General features: G+C 44.6%; 1 protein-coding gene across 4 annotated transcripts in view; it reads right to left on the bottom strand.

Moving 5' to 3' along the window:
* The window catches only part of LOC146009240 (alpha-2-macroglobulin-like), a 144068-nt gene that overhangs the window by 64383 nt on the left and 55845 nt on the right, over nucleotides 1-23840 (bottom strand). For 3 of the 4 annotated variants that reach the window (XR_014444627.1, XM_083149403.1, XM_083149405.1), the window contains exons 14-18: nucleotides 23628-23773; nucleotides 21781-21930; nucleotides 20033-20140; nucleotides 9262-9346; nucleotides 2572-2613 (exon numbers count right to left, since the gene is read on the bottom strand). Coding sequence is in view for 3 of the 4 variants with exons in the window: in XM_083149403.1 (XP_083005529.1) it covers nucleotides 2572-2613; nucleotides 9262-9346; nucleotides 20033-20140; nucleotides 21781-21930; nucleotides 23628-23773 (531 nt within the window). In the remaining variant the exon portion in view is untranslated. The remainder of the gene's footprint in view (nucleotides 1-2571; nucleotides 2614-9261; nucleotides 9347-20032; nucleotides 20141-21780; nucleotides 21931-23627; nucleotides 23774-23840) is intronic. The other variant, XM_083149404.1, reaches the window with a different exon arrangement.

Here is a 23840-nt window from a genome sequence, read left to right as displayed (position 1 = left end):
GATGCACGGGGTGCACAGGTGCAGATAACTTGGTGAGTCACAGGTGCAGGTACGGATGAAGCACAGGTTCCGGATGCACGGGGTGCACAGGTGCAGGTAACTTGGTGAGTCAAAGGTGCAGCAGGTGGAAACAAACACTGGAGGTCTCAGTGGAGTTCCTGGCTGGAAGTGCCCAGGTGAAGCGACTGGAATCTGGAATCAGATAAACATGAACACACCATAAAAGATGCCTGGAAACTGCACATAGAAACAGCAGTTGCTGGAGGCAACTGTTGGTATGAGGGCCGGATATTTATCCCCCCTGCCTAGTATTGCTTGATAGGAAGGAAGGTAATCAGCAATTAGAGGCATGGATTCAGGAGCTTCAGTCAGAACTAGACAGTTGAACAAACAGAAACCAGGCCACTGAAGGGTTACAGCTTAATATTCACTACAGACTGAATTCTACTCAGGTGCATAATCAGTGAAGGGCTGAGCCCAGCCTCTCACAATGTGATTGACAGCATGAGAGCAGACTGCAACGATCCAAATTGTGTGAAGGCTGCTGACCAGAGCAACAAAACAAGCAGCTTTGTAACAGAAACACAAGATCTTTAACAATGTAGACTGAATTTACTGATTATTACTATTTAAAAAAAAAACGGTTCATTATGGTACAGTACATTAATCATAGAACATATATATGCCAAATGGGGTGGTGTGTGATTTTTCAAATGCGCCTCTCCCTTAGCAGCCTGAAAAATCTCCAGCTGGTTCAATCAACCAGCAAATATCATGAATGGGAAGGGGGGGGGGGGGGGGGGGGGTTGGAGAAATTTTAGCACAGGCGCTTATGGTCAGATGTATGAAGGTCCCAATATAATCATTTGAAAAGATTTATTTCTGAATTGCATAAAAAATATATTTGTAAAATACTTTGCAGAAAAACAAGTGTAAAAAAATTAAAAAGATAGAAAAAATGTAAATGGAAAATTAGATCACTCACAAGGGGGTCCGATGAAAGTGGTGAGCTCAGTCCATCCCAGCGCCTACAGTCCAGGATATGAAGGGTGGATTTTTAAACCACCTGCCGCTTCTGTGGCTGGTTACTGCTGCTGTAATTTGTACCTTACGACTCCCTGCTGATTCCCGTAGCCGTGGTCCCGGCTTCTAGGTAGGAGGAAAGTCCTTCTGGTAATGATAAGAAATGCCGGCTCCGTTGTGCGGCTTCGTTTTGCGGCTCCGTTCTGGGGGGTGGTTGGAAGGTAGAAAAAGTGACCACGTTCACCTGGCCAACGCGTTTCAATCCACAGCGGGATCTTTGTCAAGGCTGAGGTGATAGTGGTCACGTGGTCACATTTATATCCGTCCGTCTTCTTCATCCATGTTCCTCCTAGGTTATTTTTCATCCATATCGCCCGGTGTTCTTAAAGGCATATTTGGTGTTCTCCGCAAATTTATTTCCTACAAACTATGGCTATTTTAAAACATAAAAAGGTGTTTTTATCTTTATTTAATGATTTTATTTAAAAACGGGATATATTTTATTTTATTATATCCTAGTCGGGACAATAACTATTTAATCTGTTAGTCACGGTATTTATTTGTTAAAATTATCATGCAAACACTAAATGTTTCATGTATCTAAAATGTTGCTAAAGAGTCTATTTATTTTTATGAGAAGGAAATTGTGTCTTTATTTTATTTCATTTATTGGCAAGTGGTAACCTCATCTGTTACATGAACCATTTGAGCTCGAAATCCCCATTTAGTCCCTGGGGACTCAGGGTCTTCAGCTCATAGATCCAACGCATCTCTGCCTGTGCTAATGCAACCTCTACATTATTTTTACGCCAATTGCCCTTAACTTGTTCTATTATTTTAAAACTGACAAGATCATTAATGGAGCAATTGTGTGACTGTTTAAAATGGGCAGACATGCAATGGTTTTCGAAACCGTTCTTAATGTTTCTAAAATGCTCCCCTAAACGTACCTTTAGGGCTCTGCTTGTCTTGCCAATATATTGTTTATCACATTTACATATATAGTTCGGTGCACAGTTATAAGTACAGTAAGTGATATTGTTTAAACAACTGAAATTGTATGTATGTATGTATGTATACACTGTTTCTTTGTATAGCAAAATTTCTTTATATAGCAAAATTTCTTCATATAGCAAAATTTCTTTATAGCAAAAGGTTTGCACATTCACGAATGGAGAAAGCCCATTGCTACCGAGGTTAGAAAAAGTAAAGTAAAGTATATAATTTGCATAGTAAGTCAGCTGAGTGTGATGTATGGGTGCAGCCGGTCTACTTAGAGGCTACTGACCGACGCTAGGCCAGCCCTCTGACAAAGTCTCGGTGATGAAACGCATAGGGGGTGGCCTGGTGTCGGTATTGAGAGTGTAACCGCTCCAACTAACTGCTTAATGCAGACGGCGAAACTTCTTTTCTGCTGTAATCACTGCGGTTGTGTTAACTGCTGAATGTGGTACGTGATTTACTCTTATTGTTCCTGAATGGACTTTTAAAGGAAAAAAACTTTTACCAATTGATACATGCACTATAAAGCGCTTTAGCTTGTGTTACCTGAGGATCCAGGCCTGTTGAACTGCCGGCGAAATATGTGACCTAAAGTGCAAATAAAGTGATATTAGGACTGACTTTAAGAGACAACGACTTGCGCACTATTGTGTTCTATGTATATATAAATATACTAGGTAATTCATCGCGCCCTACGGGCGCTCTTTACACCGTCGTGAGGGGCTCCGTCCCTGTAAAGTGTGAAGGCCTTTATTGTGTCAAAGATGGCGTGTGCAGGAGAGGCGGGTGGGGAAATACTGAGGGTGCAGGAGGGGCGGGTGTGTTGTTCTTAAGTGGATGTGGGGCTGCTGTGGGTGGAGTATTGGGTGGGTGTGGCGGTGGCGTGGGTGAGGGTTGGGTGCGAGGGTGCTGTGATCCCCTCTCACACACGCACATATAGTGTATATGAACACCCCCACATATACATACTGTATATGAACCCACATACACACACAGACTGATTATGAACCCCACTACACACACACATATATACTATATATGAACACCCCCCTCCCCACACACACATCCCCACATTGCATATGCACATATCTCTTCCCTCCCCCCGAAAAATACTACTTGCAAACTTCTCAATGTTATTCATTGCTGACCCTTCCTTGCTCCCCTTCAAGCTGCAGAAAGCTCAACGCAGAGGATTGTTTTTCTCCTCTCTTGGGAGAATCAGGACCAGGCTGTAGCATGGGTAGTGAGGCCACGCCCCCAGGGCCGATCTGTTTATCCTATCCCCCGGTGGCTCGCTCCTGGCGCTTGAGCCTGCTCCCACAGTCCATACGGCGCACAGCCGAATCCCACTGTGTGCCAGCTTGTGTATAATTGCGCTGCAGGCGGCGCCAGCCGGACTGGGTAGGCGGGCAGACTGCAGGCAGCTGGACTAAGTATCCAGGCCGGCCATCAGGCAGGAGCAGCCGGCGGGGAGTTGCTCTGCGGCATAGCTGCCCGGGTGAGCAGTGTAACGGTGGCAGGAGACGGGGGCGAGGTGGGCGGCTCTGGGCGTGGATGGTGATGGGCGGTTGGGGGCGTGGACGGTGAAGGTGCGGTTGGGGGCGTGGACCTACCTGGACAGGGGTATGTGTATAATGCGTTATACACACACTCTCTTATATATTTAGCTACGTGTGTATAATGCGGGGCGGGGGTTTACTCCACCCAGCGTTACACACACACATGATTGACACATGTAGCTTAATATATGAGATGTATGGTCGAGTATCCGACTTCTGAATCCATGTTTTAATTTGGAATGCCACCCACACACCGGATCTACATATATATACATACACACGTAGCTAAATATATAAGAGAGTGTGTGTATAACGCATTATACACATACCCCTGTCCTTGGCAGTTTTCATCAGCCTCTGATGAAAACTGTCAAGGAGCAGTTGAAACAGCTGTCAGGATAACAGCTGTCACCATTGCAACTATGTTTTTGCATTAAAACACTATTTTACTTTCACCAACTGCTGAGTGCCGGCTCCAATTCCTTTCCTTGAAGGGGTAAGTGCTTATATATATAACCTATCCAAAGACGAGTGGACAGCCCTCAGGAACATGAGCCAATATGATGACGTGATGTTCCTCCCAGCAGACAAGGGGGGCGGCATCGTTGTCTGGGATGTCGATGACTACCAGAAAGAAATCTTGTCACAGCTTTCCAAAACTGAAACCTATATGCTGTTACCCAATGACCCTACCCCACGGTACAAAAAAGAGTTGGACATCATCCTCTCCGAAGCCGTTTCCCAAGAAAGAATACCCAGCTCAGTCAAAAGTTACCTGACCACTGACTTCCCTCGAGTACCTTTAATGTATTGCCTACCCAAAATACATATAAATCTTCAAAATCCACCGGGCAGGCCAATCATTTCGGCCAGAAACTCCCTGTACAGCCCCATCTCTTCTTTTCTGGATAAATTCCTTCAACCTGTCATCCAAAAAACCCCAGCCTACCTGCAAGATACTACTCATCTCCTCACCAAACTGGACCAGATCGAGACTATACCAGAGGATACATGGCTCATCACCCTTGACATCAGCAGCCTCTATACGAGCATCCCCCATGAAGGGGGTCTAACTGCTACCAGGGAACTCCTGGAACAGGACACAGAATATCAAGGACCTGCCATAGATCTATTCATCTCATTACTGTCTCTGATCCTACACAGAAACTACTTTTTCTTTAATAAAAAATTCTACCTCCAATGCGCTGGATGCGCTATGGGATCTCCGGTCGCTCCAGCTTACGCAAATGCATACATGGCGACCCTTGAACACCATACCTTCCTCACCGGTGAATTGAGCACCAGGATCAGCTTCTATACGAGGAACATCGATGACGTGCTCTTACTATGGACTGGAACTCAAGCAGAGTTTGTGGCAGCTATTGACAATATCAACTCCCAACCCAGCCCCATCAAGTACACTTATTCCATGAGCCTTACCTCCGTAAACTACCTAGACGTATGTATCACAAAAGCAGAAGGTAAACTCAAAACGTCCATCTTTTCAAAACCGACAGACAGAAACACCCTGCTCCTTGCTCAAAGTCACCACCCGCCAGCCCTTAAACGGGGATTACCGTTTTCGCAACTTCTTCGGGTAAAGAGGATTACTAACAATGATGCTAACCTACAGCCTGATCTGGAGAAGATGCAGGAAAAATTCCTCTCGAGAGGCTACTCCAAAAGTACAGTAGACAAAGCGCGGAAACGAGTAGATCTCATCAGCCGTGAAACTGCACTCAAAAGACGAGAGAAACCTACGTCCAGCACAGACACTATTCGATGGGTCCGGTCGTTAAACGTGGCTGATACATCCATCTCCACAACCTCAAGAGATCTATGGCCCATTCTCCAATCCGATAGAGACCTCAAAGAACTCAAGACATCTAGACTCATGTCCTGCTACACCAGGGGGAAGAACATCCGCGACTGGCTAGTCAGGACTGACATATCACCCAGAGTCCCGGCTGGGACATTGAAAAAACCAGGTGGGTGCTACAGATGCACAGGTTGCACCACCTGCAACGCGATGATCCATTCAATAACGTTCAACCATCCCCATTTGCGCATTAAATACAAAATAAAATACCCCTTGACTTGCTCCAGTACCCATGTAGTCTATCTCATCCTGTGTCCCTGCGGATTGGGGTACGTGGGCAAAACCAGAAGGACTTTCAAAGAGCTCCATCGTTCTGCAATCAAAGCTGCGATCAACAATAAACCCATGGACCAGCCAGTAGCGAAACACTTTGCAGCAGTAAGACACTCACTGGCAAGTTTACGATACATCATCATCGACCAGATCCCTGATGACCATCGCGGAGGTGACAGGGGAAAGGAACTGTTACAGCTAGAAACTAGCTGGATTCATAGACTTGATACCGTTAGCCCCAAAGGACTCAATGAACAATTATGCTTCAGCATGTTTCTGTAAATAACCTGCCTCTCTCCTACCCTCTAACCCCTTGCTGCGTCTCCCATTTTTCTCTATTGTTTGGTGCCCGGTGACAGTCCTCATGCCTTTCCAGTGTCATTTCATTTTCACATATTTTTGTAACCTGCACTTGGTTCTGTTTTTTGCTGTAAATAACCTTGCGCTGTCTGTTCTGTTTCCATGCAGCCGAACCCTCCGGAGGGTTGCTAGGCAACCGCTGAAGCCTGCCCTACAGACTAGGAATCCCAGGGACGGTGACGTCATCACTGAGAGCCGGTCTGACGGGGAAGCCAGGCAGGAACGCCAGCACCCTGGAGAAGGCGCGCAGGACTGAACGGAGGCAATATAGGTGAGTGTTTGAATGTCTGTCATTTGTTCTTATGCCTTGAAGACGGAATAAACCCCCGAAACGTTGCTCAGTACTCTTGTGTACCTTGCCTTTATTACAAGACCGGAGTGTGCCACGATCCTTTCTCTCTCTCTCTCTCTCTCTCTCTCTCTCTCTCTCTCTCTCTCTCTCTCTCTCTCTCTCTCTCTCTCTCTCTCTCTCTCTCTCTCTCTCTCTCTCTCTCTCTCTCTCTCTCTCTCTCTCTCTCTCTATATATATATATATATATATATATATATATATATATATATATATATATATATATATATATAGGGCTATTTTTCAGCAGGCTCCAGCAGGAACTGAGGCCCTTATTCTAGTTCACTCTCTCTGACAAAATATTTCTTAGATGGCCGAAACCTGTCGGACAATAAATAGCACGTTTTTGCAAATCCGAGAGTGCCGCCTCATTCCTGTATCCTGTACTGGGACCTGCGGGTCCACAGTGGAAGGCACCGGGTCAGTACTTATTGGACCTCGATTTGGGAGTGCCGGCTACAAACACGCTGTATATATATATATATATATATATATATATATATATATATATATATATATATATATATATATATATATATATATATATATATATAGGAGACTGTGGAGCGGCACTCAGGAAATAAATGTAGCAATAATCGACACTACAATGTCGTCAGTTTCCATGTAGTGTCGATTATTGCTACATTTATTTCCTGAGTGCCGCTCCACAGTCTCCTGTATTCCTGCTTTATCTACAAAGCTGAGAAGGCACCAGGGCAAGTTACCTGGCTATCAGCACAGAGTGCCGGTCCATCTGCTGATTTATATATATATATATATATATATATATATAGAATCCTCGAATAAGCGGCACTCAGAAGACTTCTCTTTGCAGGTGAAAAAACTTTATTTCAAGAAGCCGACATGTTTCGGGACGCAGCCCGTCCCTGACGACACCGGAGCAGTTCACCTATTAAGCAAGGAGTGCCGGGACCTGCGCTGCATATATATATATATATATATATATATATATATATATATATATATATATAGCAAGGTGTGTGTTGACCTGGCACTCCCCCAGCTGGTCAGGGACCCAGGTGCCTTCCGGAACAGTTGTGCAGGAGTAGACAAAGAAGCAGACAGCGGCACTCTGGGAATTTTCAAAAACTTATATTAGTGCAAAAATAGCATACCAACGTTTCGGGGCATAAGGTACCCCATTGTCAAGGTGAATAGTGCACCTTGACAAAGGGGTACCTTATGCCCGAAACGTTGGTATGCTATTTTTGCACTAATATACGTTTTTGAAAAATCCCAGAGTGCCGCTGTCTGCTTCTTTGTCTACATATATATATATATATATATATATATATATATATACAATGAGTATTGTCCGGCAACTCCTCTGCTGACAGGTGCAGCTGTTTTACTTGCCCAGGTGCCCGTGCTGAGGGCGAAGAATCACCAACATGTACAACCAAGCAAAGATGCACGTCACTCCGGGTCTGGTGTCAATCACAAAAAAGTTTACTGCGCAATGTCTACGCCGTTTCGGTCTAGGCCCGTCTTCAGGACATTGCCTGTCAATGTCCTGAAGACGGGCCTAGCCCGAAACGGCGTAGACATTGCGCAGTAAACTTTTTTGTGATTGACACCAGACCCGGAGTGACGTGCATCTTTGCTTGGTTATATATATATATATATATATATATATATATATATATGGCTGTGGCACAGTGTGGACTAACCTGCATGGATCAATACCCCCCCCCCCCCCCTCTTTTGCTTTCCCCCCCAATTTTGGCTGAAGGTTTATCTCTCTTTATCACCCTTGCATTTATCTCTTGTTAAGGCCCCCATACATTAGCCCGACTTGTCCTAGGGACAAGTCGGACCTGATTTCCCCGGCAGCTCCCCGGGAGGTTTCACACATGATGAGGCACTTGATGTGCCAAGTTTTGCATATGATAAATCGCCATGCGATTTATCATATGAAACTCCCAGGGAGCTGCAGGGGGAGATCCGGGCAGAATCAGCGGGCGAGGGGCCGGGCATAGTAAGCTGTCAAATAGGCTGCGGGCGGGGGGGGCGTTGGAGAGCAGGGCTGGGGACACAGAGGCAGCGCGCGGGGGTGGACGCCTGTGAACAGACGAGGGAGCTGGGCAGGAGGATCGGGGACTCATACACTCTGCACTGCAAGCCAGGGAAAAAAAACAATACAAATGAATGGGAAGCCAGTGATTGGCTGAGAGCTCTCTCAGCCAATTGCTGATTGGCTGAGAGCTCTCTCAGCCAATCACTGGCTGCCCATTCATTTGTAAAAAAAAAATTCCTTGCAGATGCAGAGTTGTCCCCGGTCCTCCTGCGCCCAGCTCCCTCGTCAGTTCACCGGCGTCCACCCCCGCACGCTGCCTGTGTCACCAGCGCGGCATCTGCCGCCGCTGACTCTGCCCGGCTCTCCCCCTGCCCGGCTCTGGCGTCCCCCGCCCGGAGGCTGCACATAAGATTTAGGAAATCTTATGTACAGCCGGTCCGACTGCCCGACTCCGATCCGATGTGCACGGGACCGCGCATCGGATCGGAGGGGATGTCAAAACATGCGATTTGGGACGATTTCATGGCCCGATTCATCCGAATCGGGTGAAATCGTGCCCAAATCGTATAGTGTATGGGGGCCTTTAAGGCTTAATACATCAGCCCCCGTGTTCCTTACCTGATATTTGTCTACAAGTGCTAAAGGGATTACTTTTTGTTGTTAATTGGGCCCTTAGTGTTAGTCCAACATAAAATCTTCATCTAAAAATAAAAAAATGCCACTTCATAAAAATACTTTAGCCCTAATTTAGACAAAAGGGATCCAAGAGACAACTTACCTGCGTATTCATAATCGCCTCTAGCATACATAACATCTGAACAATCCTTAGGCTTCACACTTGTTATTATTTTTAATTGCACATGCTGAAAGAAATTGGCAAAAAAGGAAAATTATTTTTGTTGCTAAAAATAATAATAATAATAATAATAATAATAATAATAATAATAATAATAATAATAATAATATCAGCCTGTGTAGGTAAATTCTGGATGGGGAGACCCCTTCATTTTACACTCCCATGTTGACCGGTCAGGGGGTTAATGCTTGGGGACTTATGGCTTGTATAAAAAGTCTCCACCCGACTGTGACATTACCCTGCTGGCTGGTTGGGCCTTGTGCTGGTTCTCAAAATACGGGGGACCCCTACTTGTTTTGTCCCCCGTATTTTGGGAACCAGGACCGACCCTTGGAAGAAAACTCTGTGACCCTCCGGTGAGAAATTATTTGAATCAGCTAAGGACTGTGCCATCCAGTCCACAGAAATTCTTCAGAATCCCATGGTCCACAGTTTCAAATGCTATAAATCCAGAAGGAATAAGATAGAACAGTCACCTACAGTATGTATTGTGCCATTAGAAGATCCTTCAGCACACATACCAGGGCGTTTTTTGTGCTATGTCTTCTACTGAATGGTGACTAGAATGAATAATAAATATCATGTGTTGACAGGTGAATTTCTAATTGCGTTACAACCACTTTCTCAATAACCTTTCCTAGAAAAAGAAGGTTTGAAACTGGTCTGAAGTTAGTCATGCAGTAAGGTTCTAAATTAGTCACCTGATGGCCCACTAAACTTCTGAATAGGTATCCTATCAAACAGACTTTGATGCTTCTCGGTATAAGCGTATTGTTGAATCCACTTTTATACAGAATCTACTCCAAATTGTTGGAATGTAATAAGAATTTGGTTATTTATAATCTTCTCTCCCTCATCTTTTTTTTTATGTATTATGATCCATTAAAAAAACCATGATGAAGTCACTTGCCCTTGCCCATGTGTTCCACCACTAACAACATGAGATCAAAACTACATTTGTTAAGGATATGAATCCACTTGGTGCAAAACTCGGGGTCAAATCTACCTAACATGGGGTGTTTCTTATCCTGAATCCTCTGTGGATCATTTTCTCCTTGTAGTTATCCGAGAGTAAGATGCCATGTAATAAATAATCTTCATTTCCGATTTAGTTTCAATAGCTGTTGGTCAATATCTAACATGTCCAATTTGATGCCAGCAGGGGGGTTTTGCATCCTTCTTGCTGTAACTTAGTGTGCCGCCTCTAACCAAATGGATTGTGCGGTTACCCCTAGATGTCTCTCCTTCAGATGTGATATATTCGGTTTCCATAGTAGAATATTGGATGGAAAATGATCAAACTATTTCAAAAGCTCTGTACTATAGTAAGTGCTGGTGCACATGGAGACTTGATGTCTCTGCAAAAATATGTAATAGGTGCCTTATTCCATGTGGAAACTGCTGGTTGAATGGTCCAAATGTATAGCATGGTTGGTTGGCACTCTGGTTAGCTGACTCCCTTGAACGCGTTGCCCTCCAGTGACAAAGTACAACAACTATCCCATATCTCCAGGAGAGTCCAAGTTTGGTAAGCCATTGTCCTTCAGTTTCTCAGCTTTCTCCTCTTACTGAAACAACTGATACCCAGCGTAGCCTGTCTAGGAATGAGCTGATGTTTGTGAGATGCTGCTGCTGTTGGTGGTAGGATGTTACAGCCCTGTAGTCATTCGTTTGTCCTGTTCCACCTGTCCACATGTTGGTGGTTAAGTGGACAGTGGGTACAATGGCGTTTCTGAGTGAGGACACTAATGGCACTTTTTAAATATCCCTTGTACAGTCTTGGAATTGCTTGTCTAATGAAGTGGAATCTACGGTAGAGCAGAGAAACAGTACCTCGACCAACTGTGTAAATTACACTGCACTAATAATGAATATTGGACACACCTCTAACACCAGCATAGTTGCTATGGTCTCAGTAACCTGCTTTGCGACTGGGTGACTGCTGTCATATTTCATCTTCCTTGTTACATGCAAATAGTATAACTTTAATAGATTGAACTCGAGACTGACGTCTTTTTCAACCTCACAAACGATGTCAGTATGAGCCAGTCATGCCTATGACATTGCCTACAGGACTACTTCTGATCCTGATTGAGGAGGCAATTGATGATGAGGGTGTTGGTGGTGTGGATTGCAGGAGCTTGGACACAACAGAGAAAAGGGAGCTAGGTGTTGCTGGACTGATTACGCTCTAAGCCAAAGTTTCTGAGTTTGACAATAACTGTTGAGTTTTGATGAATGTACTGCAAGTGACGTACAGATGGAGCCCTCCTCATTTAGCCTGTTAATTGGATTAAGTGAGTAATAGGATTACTATGCTAATCCCCTACTGTATTGTTCTATGTATTGTATTGCTGCTGAGAACAATAGGATAGCCATGGTGAGCCACGACCTAAGGAACAAAGTTGACAGGGGCTCCAACTGTATAAGGTGAATTGTTTTCTAGGTGGTTGACATCCTTAGCCCTGCTTACTATGGCTTTGCAAAGGCTACATATGACTTGACAGTTGTTGTAGGGATAAAGAGAGGGCTGCATTGAAAAGGGAATGAAAGAGAGAGGAGTGAGAGATTATCAGAGAGAGAGAGAGAGAGAGAGGGGGGGAGGGGTGCTAGCGGTAGTGAGAGAGAAAGAGGAGAGCAAGATAGAGTGTCAAGGAGAGAGAGAGGGAGAGAGAGAGTCATATAATGAGAGAGAAGGGTGTCAGGAAGAGAAAGGGACAGAGAAAGAGTGTTGAGAGTAAGAGAGCACCAGGTAGAGAGAGAAAAAGAGAGGGGGGAAAGAGAGAACATGTCAGGGATAGGGAAAGAGACCATTCCAGGGGAAGAGAGTACCAGGGAGAGGGACAGACAGATGGATGGACAGAACCACCATATGGGGTACCGACTGACAGATGGACAGGGGGCATAGACAGATGGGGGTAGAGCACAATAGACAGAAAGACAGATGGGTGGCGGGCATAAATTAATGGGAATAGATAGAGCACCATAGATAGAAAGATGGACAGGTGGGGCAGAGCACCGTAGATAGGTGAATGGGTGGCGGGCATAGATGGACAGACGGATGGACAGAACCACCATATGGGGTACAGACTGAGAGATTGACAGGGTGGTCAAAGATGGAAATGTGGGGACAGAATACCATAGAAAGATAGATGGGGATGGGCATAGATGGATGTGGTGCATATATGGATGGACAGGGGCATAGGCAGATGGCGACAGAGCACCATAGATAGAAAGATGCATGGGTGGCAGGCATAGACAGATGGACAGAAGGCATAGACAGATGGGGGCAGAGCACCATAGACAGAAAGATAGACGGGTGGTGGGCATAAATAAATGGGCTGGGGGCATAGACAGATGGGACAGAGCACCATAGATAGAAAGATGGACTGGTGGTGGGCATAGACGGGAGGACAGGGGGCATAGACAGATAGGGCAAAGCACCGTAGATAGATAGATGCACGGGTGGCAGGCATAGATGGATGGGCAGGTGGCATAGACAGATGGGGTAGAGCACCATAGATAGATGAATGGGTGGCGGGCATAGATGGACGGACAGGGGGCATAGTCTGATGGGGCAGAGCACCATAGATAAAAAGTCAGAAGGTTGGTGAGCACAGAGGGACTGATGGGGGCATAGACGGATGGCAGAACACCATACTGGGGGACAGACTGACAGACAAATGGACAGGGGGGCAGCATAGATGAAGGGAAAGATGGTGGGCAAAGATGTACGATTGACAAATGGACTGAGGGATGATCCCCATCCCTGGGGTGTTTAGACTGCTACAGATGTCTACACCTTCCTCCATGCTGCGGCTCCAGTCATTGGCAGCAGCAGCTCTTCCTGTGTCTGCAGAGCAGCTCTAGGCAGCGGTGGCATCAGAAACGGATCCTCTTCCCTTCCTTCCTCATTGCGCAGCTCCTGTCAGCGGCGGCTTCTATAAGCAGCAGCAGCGGGCCCCTCGTCCGCTCCTCCTACCCTCCCCTCATGGTGTGGCTACAGGCAGTGGCAGCTTCAGCAGTAGCTCCTCTTCCTTTCCTCCGACCTCCCTCATGCTATGGTGCGTCCCTGACAATGGCGGCTGCAGCAGTGGCTTCACTTCCTTTCCTCCGACCTCCCATATGCTATGGTGTGTCCCTGACAATGTCGGATACAGCAGTGGCTACTACTCTCTCTTTTCTGCAGCAGCAGCTTACAGACAACTGCTTTGCCTCCTTCCCCCCTCCAGGAATCGGTCAGTGGCTGCCTCCTTCGCTCCCTCCCTGGTACAAAAAGTGGGTGCAGGGGGTTGCTTTTGGGTCCCCCAAGCCACCATGCTCCATAGCAGCTGCATCCCATACACCCTCTATAGTTACACCACTGACTCTCCTTGGGGATTTGTGATATCTCTGAACACACAGTTAGTAAAATGTTGCTTTATGTTTTTTTTATGCCCTCTACAACATTGGGCATTGGCCTTAGCAGACGACGTTGATGGACTTATATACTGGTGGCAGCAGCTTCAGCATTAGTAGTAGGAAGTCATTCCTGAGCTTTTAATTGTTTTTCTTCTTTTTTTATCAATACAAAGCACCCCTAGATTTTTAGCAGACTTAGCAGCACTGCGGGACTAATATAACAGACAGAGCCCCTCTTCTTTTTTCTAGGGGTACAAACAAACCAATTATTTCAGCCACAGTTGTGGCAGACCCTGCAGCTGAAATGATTGGCTTGTTGAACTGTGCATGTCCTGTTAATACAACATGAGGGTGGGTGTGAGTGTCCAAGGACAATTCTAACTTGCACCTCCTTTTTTTATGGGTTCCAAACGAACAAAGTTTTTAAAACTGCCATGCCATCCTTTCTGCCATTGCAGTGCCACCCACTTGTGTCACTCAGCTTAGTCATCCAGCTAGCTATTTGCAAACTTTGGCCTTGAAAAAGCTATTACGAAGCGCGCGCCGGCTAGCGGTGACGCTTACAGACTCGCTCACATAATAGGATGTATTTTGATCTGTATTTTTGAATTTACAGGAGCTCCTCTAGTGTGGTTTAATGAACGATCTGGTAGTGTGAGGTGATCCTCGCTGATGTGGTGGGCGCCACGGGCGATACTCGCTAGTCACAGAACAGCAATCTACAAGGGGGCACGTTTGGAGCACTTTGCTTTGATTTGGCAACACTGCTCATACTAGGGTGCGGGACATCACGCCACAAACGTGTCCAGTATAGTGTTACAATCACACCTGCTGTATGATTATATATATTTAAAAAACCCCACTCATGGAAAATCATATTTAATACACATGTATATTTGCATTGTAGTCACCACATTTAGCGATTACTCTCATCCTGGTACTCTGTTATATGTAATATCACTATAGCAGTCCAACCTATGGTGATTTTTTCCAGACATATAACCACATATTATATGTGGATCACAGATTGATACCCTGATCTAATGTGGTAAATCACCAGTAGGGCTACTCTAAAGCTCCTATGCCTGTACTCTGTGCTGCTGACACAATAGTCGACACAAGATAGTTGACTCTTTATAAGCATTCACCACAAAGAGACCATTTGACTTTGTGGTTACACTGATATTGTTTCTAACTTATAGCAATTCCAGCTACAGTCATTAAAGAGACAGAGTGTTTAAAATATTTTGTGGTGGGAATCCATTACTGCCAATCGACATTTGTGTTGATAACCCCAAACTGGACCATTGGTGATATACGTGTACACCTTAGTTCACCAATAGTGACAATCACCAATAGATTCCCTTGGGATCCGTGACATTGGTCGACACTTGTGTCAACTCTTATCAGGGACCTCGTCTATCCGCCAAAAAGCAGCAGCCTAGGAAGGCATTAGGCTAATTATTGAGATATTATTCCAGAGTGAAAGGAATTATCTGTGATTTGCACCCCAGAACTGGGTCAACTCCATGAACCCTTAAAACCACCACACGACTATCACCTCTGTGCACCTCCACACAGGGAATTCAGCCAATAAGACACTATAATATTAAATTCAATATAATTGCTACAAGAAGTGTCGGCTACCCACTCCTGTACCTTAATATATTAAAACAGTCATAACTTTGTGTGGAGCCAGTGAGCCACCGTTTTTTAAACACATAGCGTATATGTTTTGTTTGTGTGTTTTTATATTTCGCTTTCTTAAATTGTGAAATAAAAGTTAATTTTTATTCGTGTGAGTCCTAGTAGGTGCACCACATAAGGACATACTTTTTCTTCTTGTGTCATATGTGTCATTTTTGATGTCCAGTGGTAGCACACCCCCCACAGTATCTGTAACTGGATAGTTAATGTACTATTAGGGGTCCACCCATAATCCTCTAACTCATAAGGGTCCTGTGCGAATAGTAATCTTCCTTGTGTCTCCACTCCTAGATGTGCCACCCACTTGTGTCACTCAGCTTAGTCATCCAGCTAGCTATTTGCAACCTTTATGCCTAAAAACATTATTGTTAGTTTTTAGAATAGGCAGGAAATGTGCAATTGAATGCTATTGGGGTTAACAATACTGTAGGAACAAAAGCACAAAAACTAATTCTGGAATTTTAGTTGTTTTTATGATTATTAAAAAAAAAAATACAGCTCCAAATCCAAAACCCGTAAAGGTGGTTTTGTCAAAAACCAACCCAGATACAAACCACGAAGGGAGATCCAGTTCCAAAACTAAAACACAAACACAAAAAGTGTCCGGTGCACATCTCTAACATAAATACAAGAGACGGCCATGCTTTGAATATCCATGCACCCTTTTAGAAGTTTGGTTGAGGCATGGTCTAGATCACAGGTACTAAGTTGCAACCTTCGGGTAATATAAGCTATGTCTTTTCCATCCACTGGGTCAAATCTGTTCCATGAAGATAGATGGTTTACATTGACATGCTTGAGAGATTGGTTGTCCTTTGGTGTGATGGGTTTCCAGGCTGGATTGAGGGGACTATCGACTGATTGTCCTGGGAGTTCAGCAGCTATGCGTTATAATGCCTGGAAAATGACTGCCCCTTTTAAAAAACCTCCAAGTTTGGTCGGCATCCCGTACGGCCACTGAACTCGGAAGCTATTACATCTGGCCACTTACAGTATCTGCAAAAAATTAGCAAATCCTTTGCATCATGCCTGTGTGAGGGACTTATCGTGCTGCAGGCATGCTGGTTTGCAAAGCATCTCCACTGTGTGGAAAAGTTGAGATGGCCTATTGTTTGCTGCCATGATTTCTTTTGAAAGTAACTTTTTTTCTGGTTATTATTGATTGATATTCTCCAATATGTTTGATTAGTTTTAACATACCCTTTACCCAGTTTGTCTTTCTCCACCATCTTTCAAGTGTACGACCCCTTTTCTGCTGTCAAACCAATGGGCTTGATGGTTTGGTTTGTGGGGTTCTATACACACAGGGGCAATATTATCCATTGCAGGTGTCACACGTCAGTTAGGGTAAAGGACCAGGGAAGAAGCATCTTCACAGGCCCTGCTACTGCAGAGAGGTCCAGGTTGTCGGAAGAGCCTGGGGAGTCCTACCCCTCCTTGGATGATACCTGGAAAATTCCATGGGCAAGGTTCTATGTCATGAGGTTGCCACTGAGATCCAAATTGGTTGGTGATCTAATCACGTGACTGGGTTTAATTTTAGGTCAGAGATTGGTAGACATTAGGATATAAAGCTTTACCTGTTTATGTGGTTGTCATGGCTTTCATTAGGCTAAAATGAAAAGTTTATACAGGTTGAGTATCCCGTATCCGAGTATCCGTTATCCGAATTATTCCGAAAACCATACATTCCAGAAAGTGAAAAAAAAATATTTTTTTTGCTAAAAACTCACTGGGGACATTTGTAACAGCACTACTGGTGACATGATATGTAACTGGCACTATATATGTACAAGAACATGATTGCTTGGCATTCAAATTCAATATCTGAGATAGTACACTAATTTTGTTTCATGTTTTGAAACCTTGTTTTTTTGAACAAATAAAATATATTTGTGTGTATTTTATGTGGTAATAAAATATATTTGTGTGTATTTTATGTGTTTATACAGCAAACATGCAAGATACTTCAAAATACATAATTGAAATATTAAAATATTCTGAAATACGGAATAATCCGTTATCCAAAATTCTCCTGGTCCCGATCATTTTGGATACGGGATACTCAATCTGTATCTCTTTTCCCCAATTTAACCAAAAATGTACAAATCACTTTTCTTTGAAAGTAGTAAAAATGTCTTATTGTGGGCGACTTGATCTTTTGAGGATCCAATGTTGGTAATAGCAATGGCCTTCAAAATTACATAGTCATTATAATTTTTTTATTTTAGAAGCCAGTCGAGAATGTCTAGCACTCCAGATCAGGGGTGTCATTGGGATCGGTGACACCTGGTGCACTGAATGCCCCCCCCCCCCTCTTCGCACCACATCTGAACAGGGGGCATGCCCAGCATTCCCAGAGATGAGTGACAGAAGCCAAGTGCTACATACACACCCAGTCATTGAAGAGAACTCAGAATTTTTGTATCGCCCCTCGAAGGATGACACTTGGGTGTGGGCCACACACCCCCTAGTCAAGGGAATAATTATAGTGGGTGCAAGGGTACCATTGTTATAGAGCCCAAATATTAGCTGTTCAATGTAATGTTGCATAATTTGAACTGGAGGAAAGTTTAAAGTGGCCAAATATGAGCTGGATGGCACTGTAATGCGTCATAAACTTATCTGCTCCTTGCAGTGTTGAAGGCTTTATAATGTTGTATAAGAAGAACTAGGCATTTTAATGTGGCACAATTTGAAATGAAGGCACTATATTGTGACATAATTTGAACTGGGGGACACCTCACAATTCGGAGAAATTGTACAGTATGTTATAATGTCAATTGGGATGTGGCATTATTGTGTAGAGGTAGCGCTACAATGGGACATCATGTAAACTAGGGAACAACAAAGGTTTATATAATAAACAAAGGCACTATTATGGGGCATATTGTTAACCAGGGCACTAATATGGTTCAGAAAATGAACTACTGCACTACAATGGGGCATAAAATGAATAACTGCTGCAGAGAGGTTTCTCTAAAGAAACAATGGTACAAGGGAACCTTCAATGGGTTACTTTAAAATAAATCACACAAATCTAACGCTCTCTGCACATGTTGCATCTGCCCCACCTGCAGTGCACATGGTGTTGCCCATTTTGAGAACAAATTTGTTCTGCAATCAGATCTGAATAAGGGCCTAAAGGTGCCCATACACTAGTGGGATTTGGGCCATTTTCATGCAATTCTGATGGATCCGGATAAGAAATTAGGAAAGTGTCATAACGCATTTGTTTCAGCTCCGATTACAATGCGACCCATGTTATAAGAAGGGTTAAACCCGGGTCAGCCTCTGTATAATCAACAAACTGGGTTTAATGTGGAAGCGCTGGTCCTGAGCCATTGCCGGGTCAGAGCCGGAAACGTGATCCCGGGGTCCCATGCTCATCAGATCAGAGCCGGAGATCGTAGGCAAATTATAATATGATTACTAGATCTGTCACCACATCATGCAGTGTAAGGAGCAGAGCTGCTGCACATGCCCAGTGGTAGCAGCTTCTACCAAGTGTGCTGTGTCTGTATCTGAGTCCACAATCAGTGCACTGGACCAGAGAATAGCTACCAGGTAGAAAAGACAGGAGCCTTACCATGAGGTGGGAGAATGTGAGTTTAGAGAGTGCAGTATTGGTTCTTTGTTTCCTATTGGTTCGATGTATCATATGCAATCTTGCTGGCCGGAAAGCTGCCAGTCAGATTAAGGGAAATCTTATGCAGATTCTCTGAGGTGAATGTTGCATAAGTGTATTGGGGCCTTTAGTTGCTGGTTGTGTATAAAATCTGTGCCAGGTGTGTCTGTCAATGGTTGCAATTTTGAATATATTTCTCTCTCCCTCTCTCTCTCTCTCTCTCTATTACTCTCTCTCTCCTTCTCTCTCTACCCCAGGGGTAGTCAACTCCAGCCTTCGAGAGCAACCAACAGTTAACATTTTCCAGATCTGCTCACAGAATCAAAAGTGAAGTAATTGGCTCCACCTTTGGATCTTTTAAAATGTGTCAGTGAGTAATGAAAAACATGAACTGTTGGTAGTTCTCGAGGACTGGAGTTGGCTACCCCTGCTCTACCAACTACCAACATGTGCTTCTTCTCCATCATGAATGTCTGCAATTCTCCCATGCACAGGGTTGGACTGGCCCACAGGGGTACAAGGTGTGTGGAGGTTGCTGGGAGGCCTCTTTGGCTGCCCTATTATTTATCCTGGAGTAAAGTATTTTGACTGTGCACAAGTAAACTTCGGTTCTTTGCATAAGTGGGGCCCCTTTCACACTGCACTTCAGACCCTGATAATTGCTGATGTAATGACCTGGGCTGAGGTGTGGTGTGAAAGCACCAAGACTTATAACCTGGGTCGAGTAAACAATTTGACCCGGGTTATAAGAAGGATTAAACCCGGGTCAGCCTCTGTATAGTGGAAAAACCTGGTTTAATGTGGAAGCGCTGGTCCTGAGCCATTTCCGGGTCAGAGCCTGAAATGTGATCCCGGATCAGACTCGGCTTTGCGATATGAAAACAGCATAAGAAAACACTGCATACATGTATACAGGAACATTCCCAGTTTGCACACCATAAATGTCTACCCACATACCTTAAATACGTTGTATACATCATCATCGAAGTTATAGAATGATTGTCTACATTCATTCCAGATATGATAATATTCTTTAGACATCACGGAGGGAAAGAGATCATAAACCTTTTAAAAGTGAACAGAAAAGAGTTTCCGTGATTCAACTAGAAATACATAGGGGTCTATTCATTAAGATTCGGAAACAGCTGTTTGTCCTACTCAATTTTTTCCCCCAAAAGGTCGGAAGGCTCTGACCTGTCGGAAAATACGTGGATCGGTAGAATAGCCGCCAATCTGTGTGCTTTTGTCGGAAACGGGGCCAAATTCAACACGTTTTGGCCCGTTTCCGACGATCTCAATCCGACTTTAAATAAAGTTGGATTGAGGAGTTGAGATGAGAAGGACGGCAATGAATAAGCAGCAGCACCACCAGGAGGACAGCATCATATGAGAAGCAGCACCACCGGGAGGGTGAGCAGCAGCAGCAAGACCTCTGGGAGGATGGTGCCGATTGAGCAGCAGCAGCACTGTCCTCCCGCTGCTGCTACCCACCTGGTCCTGGCACTGGGCCAGGTGAGCAGCAGCAGCCAAATCTGACAGTCGGATTTGGCCGCACAATTGAATAGGTATTGTCGGATCCATTCTGACAAATTGATGTCGGAATGGATCTGACTTTAATTGAATATACCCCATATACTGTACTGTACCCTTACTTTTCTGTACTCCTGGACAAACCTGCTGTTATTGGGTACGGGACACAGGGTCAAATATAAGTAGGTCAACAGTCATTAGGTTCACCACTATTGGTCGACAGGCCATAGGTCTACACAGTAAAAAAAAGGTCTACATGACTTAGGTCAACAGGGTCGAAAGGTCGACAAAGCAAAATGTTGACATGGAAAAGATTTTGGGTGGCTACAGTATGTCAACTTACCGTATAAGTGTACCACGTCCCCTCGCATGGCTCACTTCACTCACCATGCTTCATGCACGGTGCCTCGCTATACTCGGTACACTGTTATATTCTCCCTCTATGTCCACTTGGAGAGTAAAGTATAAAAAAAAAACACCTGTTTACAATTCAACCTAAGGTGTTTCGACATTTTTCAAGAGGCCAATATTGCAATTTTGCTGAATCATATTTTATTTTAACCGCTCCCCTCCCTACCTCACAATGCCAGTAATCTTGTACTGTCTTTTATGCCTTCAAACCACCTCCTTGCCACCCCTCCCTACCCTTCCTTGCTGACACGACTGCACTCTCCCGTAAGGGGACAGCCAGTTGAACATGGCCTTCCTTGCAACTTTTGCTGTAGTTGTGCCCGCAACTTTATTCTAATGTCACTACAATGCCCTTCCCTGGTGTACATCCGTGCATTAGAATATGCAAGGACTTTCATTGTCTACAGATGCTACAATCATGCTTTGTGTATCTAGACAACACCATTGGTCGCACCAGCTCTATCATACTGTAGGTGCAGATTAACCATCCGAGTATGATCTCCAATTTGAGCTATTCAACGTGTCTATATTCAACTACTTTGAGTAACACATCCATTCTACATTACATTTGTGTTTGATTAGCCAACCTCCTGTTATACACTTAGGGGGTAATTCACATTGGCTAGGAGTAAAGCCAATTCAGCCCTATTTTTAAAGATATCACTCAAAAGTGCCCTTCTGAGCGTTATCTTACAAAAAAAAAAAATCATCTATTATGTATGGGGTTTAACACTGGTGGTCTGTTATATTATTACATCACTCACTTTATCCGCAGTCAGCTCTTTCTCTGGTCTCATTAGCACCACGCTCTGATCCACTACCCTCAGCCCACAGAGAGATCCTGGGGCTGCCTGAACATGGAGGAAAACATTGGATCCTGGCAGAACCTCGTTTGGGGCGATCCCATGTGATACCTTGGAAAAAGGTACAGCATTTGAGGAAAGGAAATACAGTAAATAATGGCCTGAAATATTCCCATCTATTTCAAGGCCCCCAATGCACTTGTCTGATTTGGGTCCGATTTCACCCGATTTTCACAGATCAGGCCAAGAAATTGTGTGAAATTGGATGTGTTTGACATCTGATCTGATGCGTAGTTCTGTGTGCATTAGATCAGATTTGGAGGTTGGACAGGAAGATTATAAGATGGGCTGGAATCGGACCCATCAGCAGTACATCGTGGGTGCTTTTCAGCACCCGCAATGTATTGCATCTGATCATGTCTGTAGGTGTGTGCCAGGGGTGCCGAACCACCATTGGCACACATCTATAGTCACCATTGGCACACAACTATAGTCTGCAGAGCAAGGAAGCGCCAGGCAGGAGAGGTACTCTCCCTGCTCTGCACCTCCAAGACCCCCCAATACCCCCACCTGCTACTGGCAGCTGAAGAGAGTGGTTGCGAAAGCAACAAGTGGGCAGGAGATTTCAAAACTCTGAAATTAATGGATGGCTGCTGATTGGCTAAGAGAGCTCTCTCAGCCAATCAGCGGCTACCTATTCATTTGAATGGGTTTTTATTCAATCTTCTGCAGCCTGTTCATTGTAAGCAGCTCCCTGGGAGTCCTTTACATGTGATAAATTGCATGTGATTTATCGCAATGTAAATAATGTCACATCAAGTGCCAAATTGTATGCAAGCCTTTCTTGGGAGCTCAAGGGGAGCTCAAGGGAAATCGGGCCTAATGCTTACCTAGCCTTTACTTACCGGATTCAGTATTGAATCCCGGCGGTCGGGATCCCGGCGTTCAGAATCCCGACGCCGGAATCCCGACAGCCGAAATGCCGACAAGGGGGGGACGTGGATCGCCCCCCCTTGCGGGCTCGCTGCGCTCGCCACTAATTTATTCTCCCTCCAGGGGTGTCGTGGACACCACAGGAGGGAGAAAGTGACGGCATTTCGGCGGTCGGGATTCCGGCGTCGGGATTCTGAACGCCGGGATCCCGACCGCCGGGATCTTAACTGCATCCCTACGTACCAATTACTTGCCCAAGAACATTATGGTTACAATACTTAAAATAATATTAAGTTTGTATACGTACCTTGCACACTCCAATTATATTCCTGTTGTGTGTTTTTTATATATATATATATATATATATATATATATATAAAATATTTGGCCGTTTATCGTCCTAAGAAGGCACCTGAGCGAGATAATAATTTATGTGATTGGAGTGCCGGGCGTTCCTGCTTGTATATATATATATATATATATATATATATATATATATATATATAACAAAGAGGATAGAAGTGGGCGCTTCATGGTGCCTTAAAAGAGTATTTATTATAGGATCTAACAAACACTGATCCACGATAAAAGTAATTGCTCGTACCAAATAAATGAACACTGTGGGCTGGGTACCACACGGCATAACATATACACAAGGCAAAGCTGCTCACGGATCCACTGCGGGCGTGTTAGGAACTCCAAGACACTACAGCTGACAAGCGCTGGATTGCGCTGCGAGACGCAGGAGGACACAGAGATACCGAGCCGGCTCCTCCGTGTCCTCCTGCATCTCGCAGCGCAAACCAGCGTTAATGTAAACACTTCATAGAGTATAAGAGAGTTTTTGCCGGAAAGCGAGATATACTGTAACTCACTTTATGTTTGAGACATCTTTGAGTGTTGAATTTTGCAGCATGAGCCATCATGTGTCCATTAGACAGTAATGTGTACACAAGTATGTGAAGAGTCGGGGACGTCCCTGCACTCACAGGCAGCTTCCAGGTGGTCCGACCATGAAGGTCTGTGAGAAATAGACAACACATACAGGGCCCGAATCAGTAAGCAGTGCAGATCACAGTTTCATGCCC

This window comes from Crinia signifera, chromosome 6 (assembly GCF_055691185.1).
Source record: "Crinia signifera chromosome 6, ASM5569118v1, whole genome shotgun sequence".
Classification (NCBI taxonomy): Eukaryota; Metazoa; Chordata; class Amphibia; order Anura; family Myobatrachidae; genus Crinia; species Crinia signifera.
The sequence above is the reverse complement of the archived record's forward strand: the minus strand, read 5'-3'. Positions and strand labels throughout refer to the sequence as shown.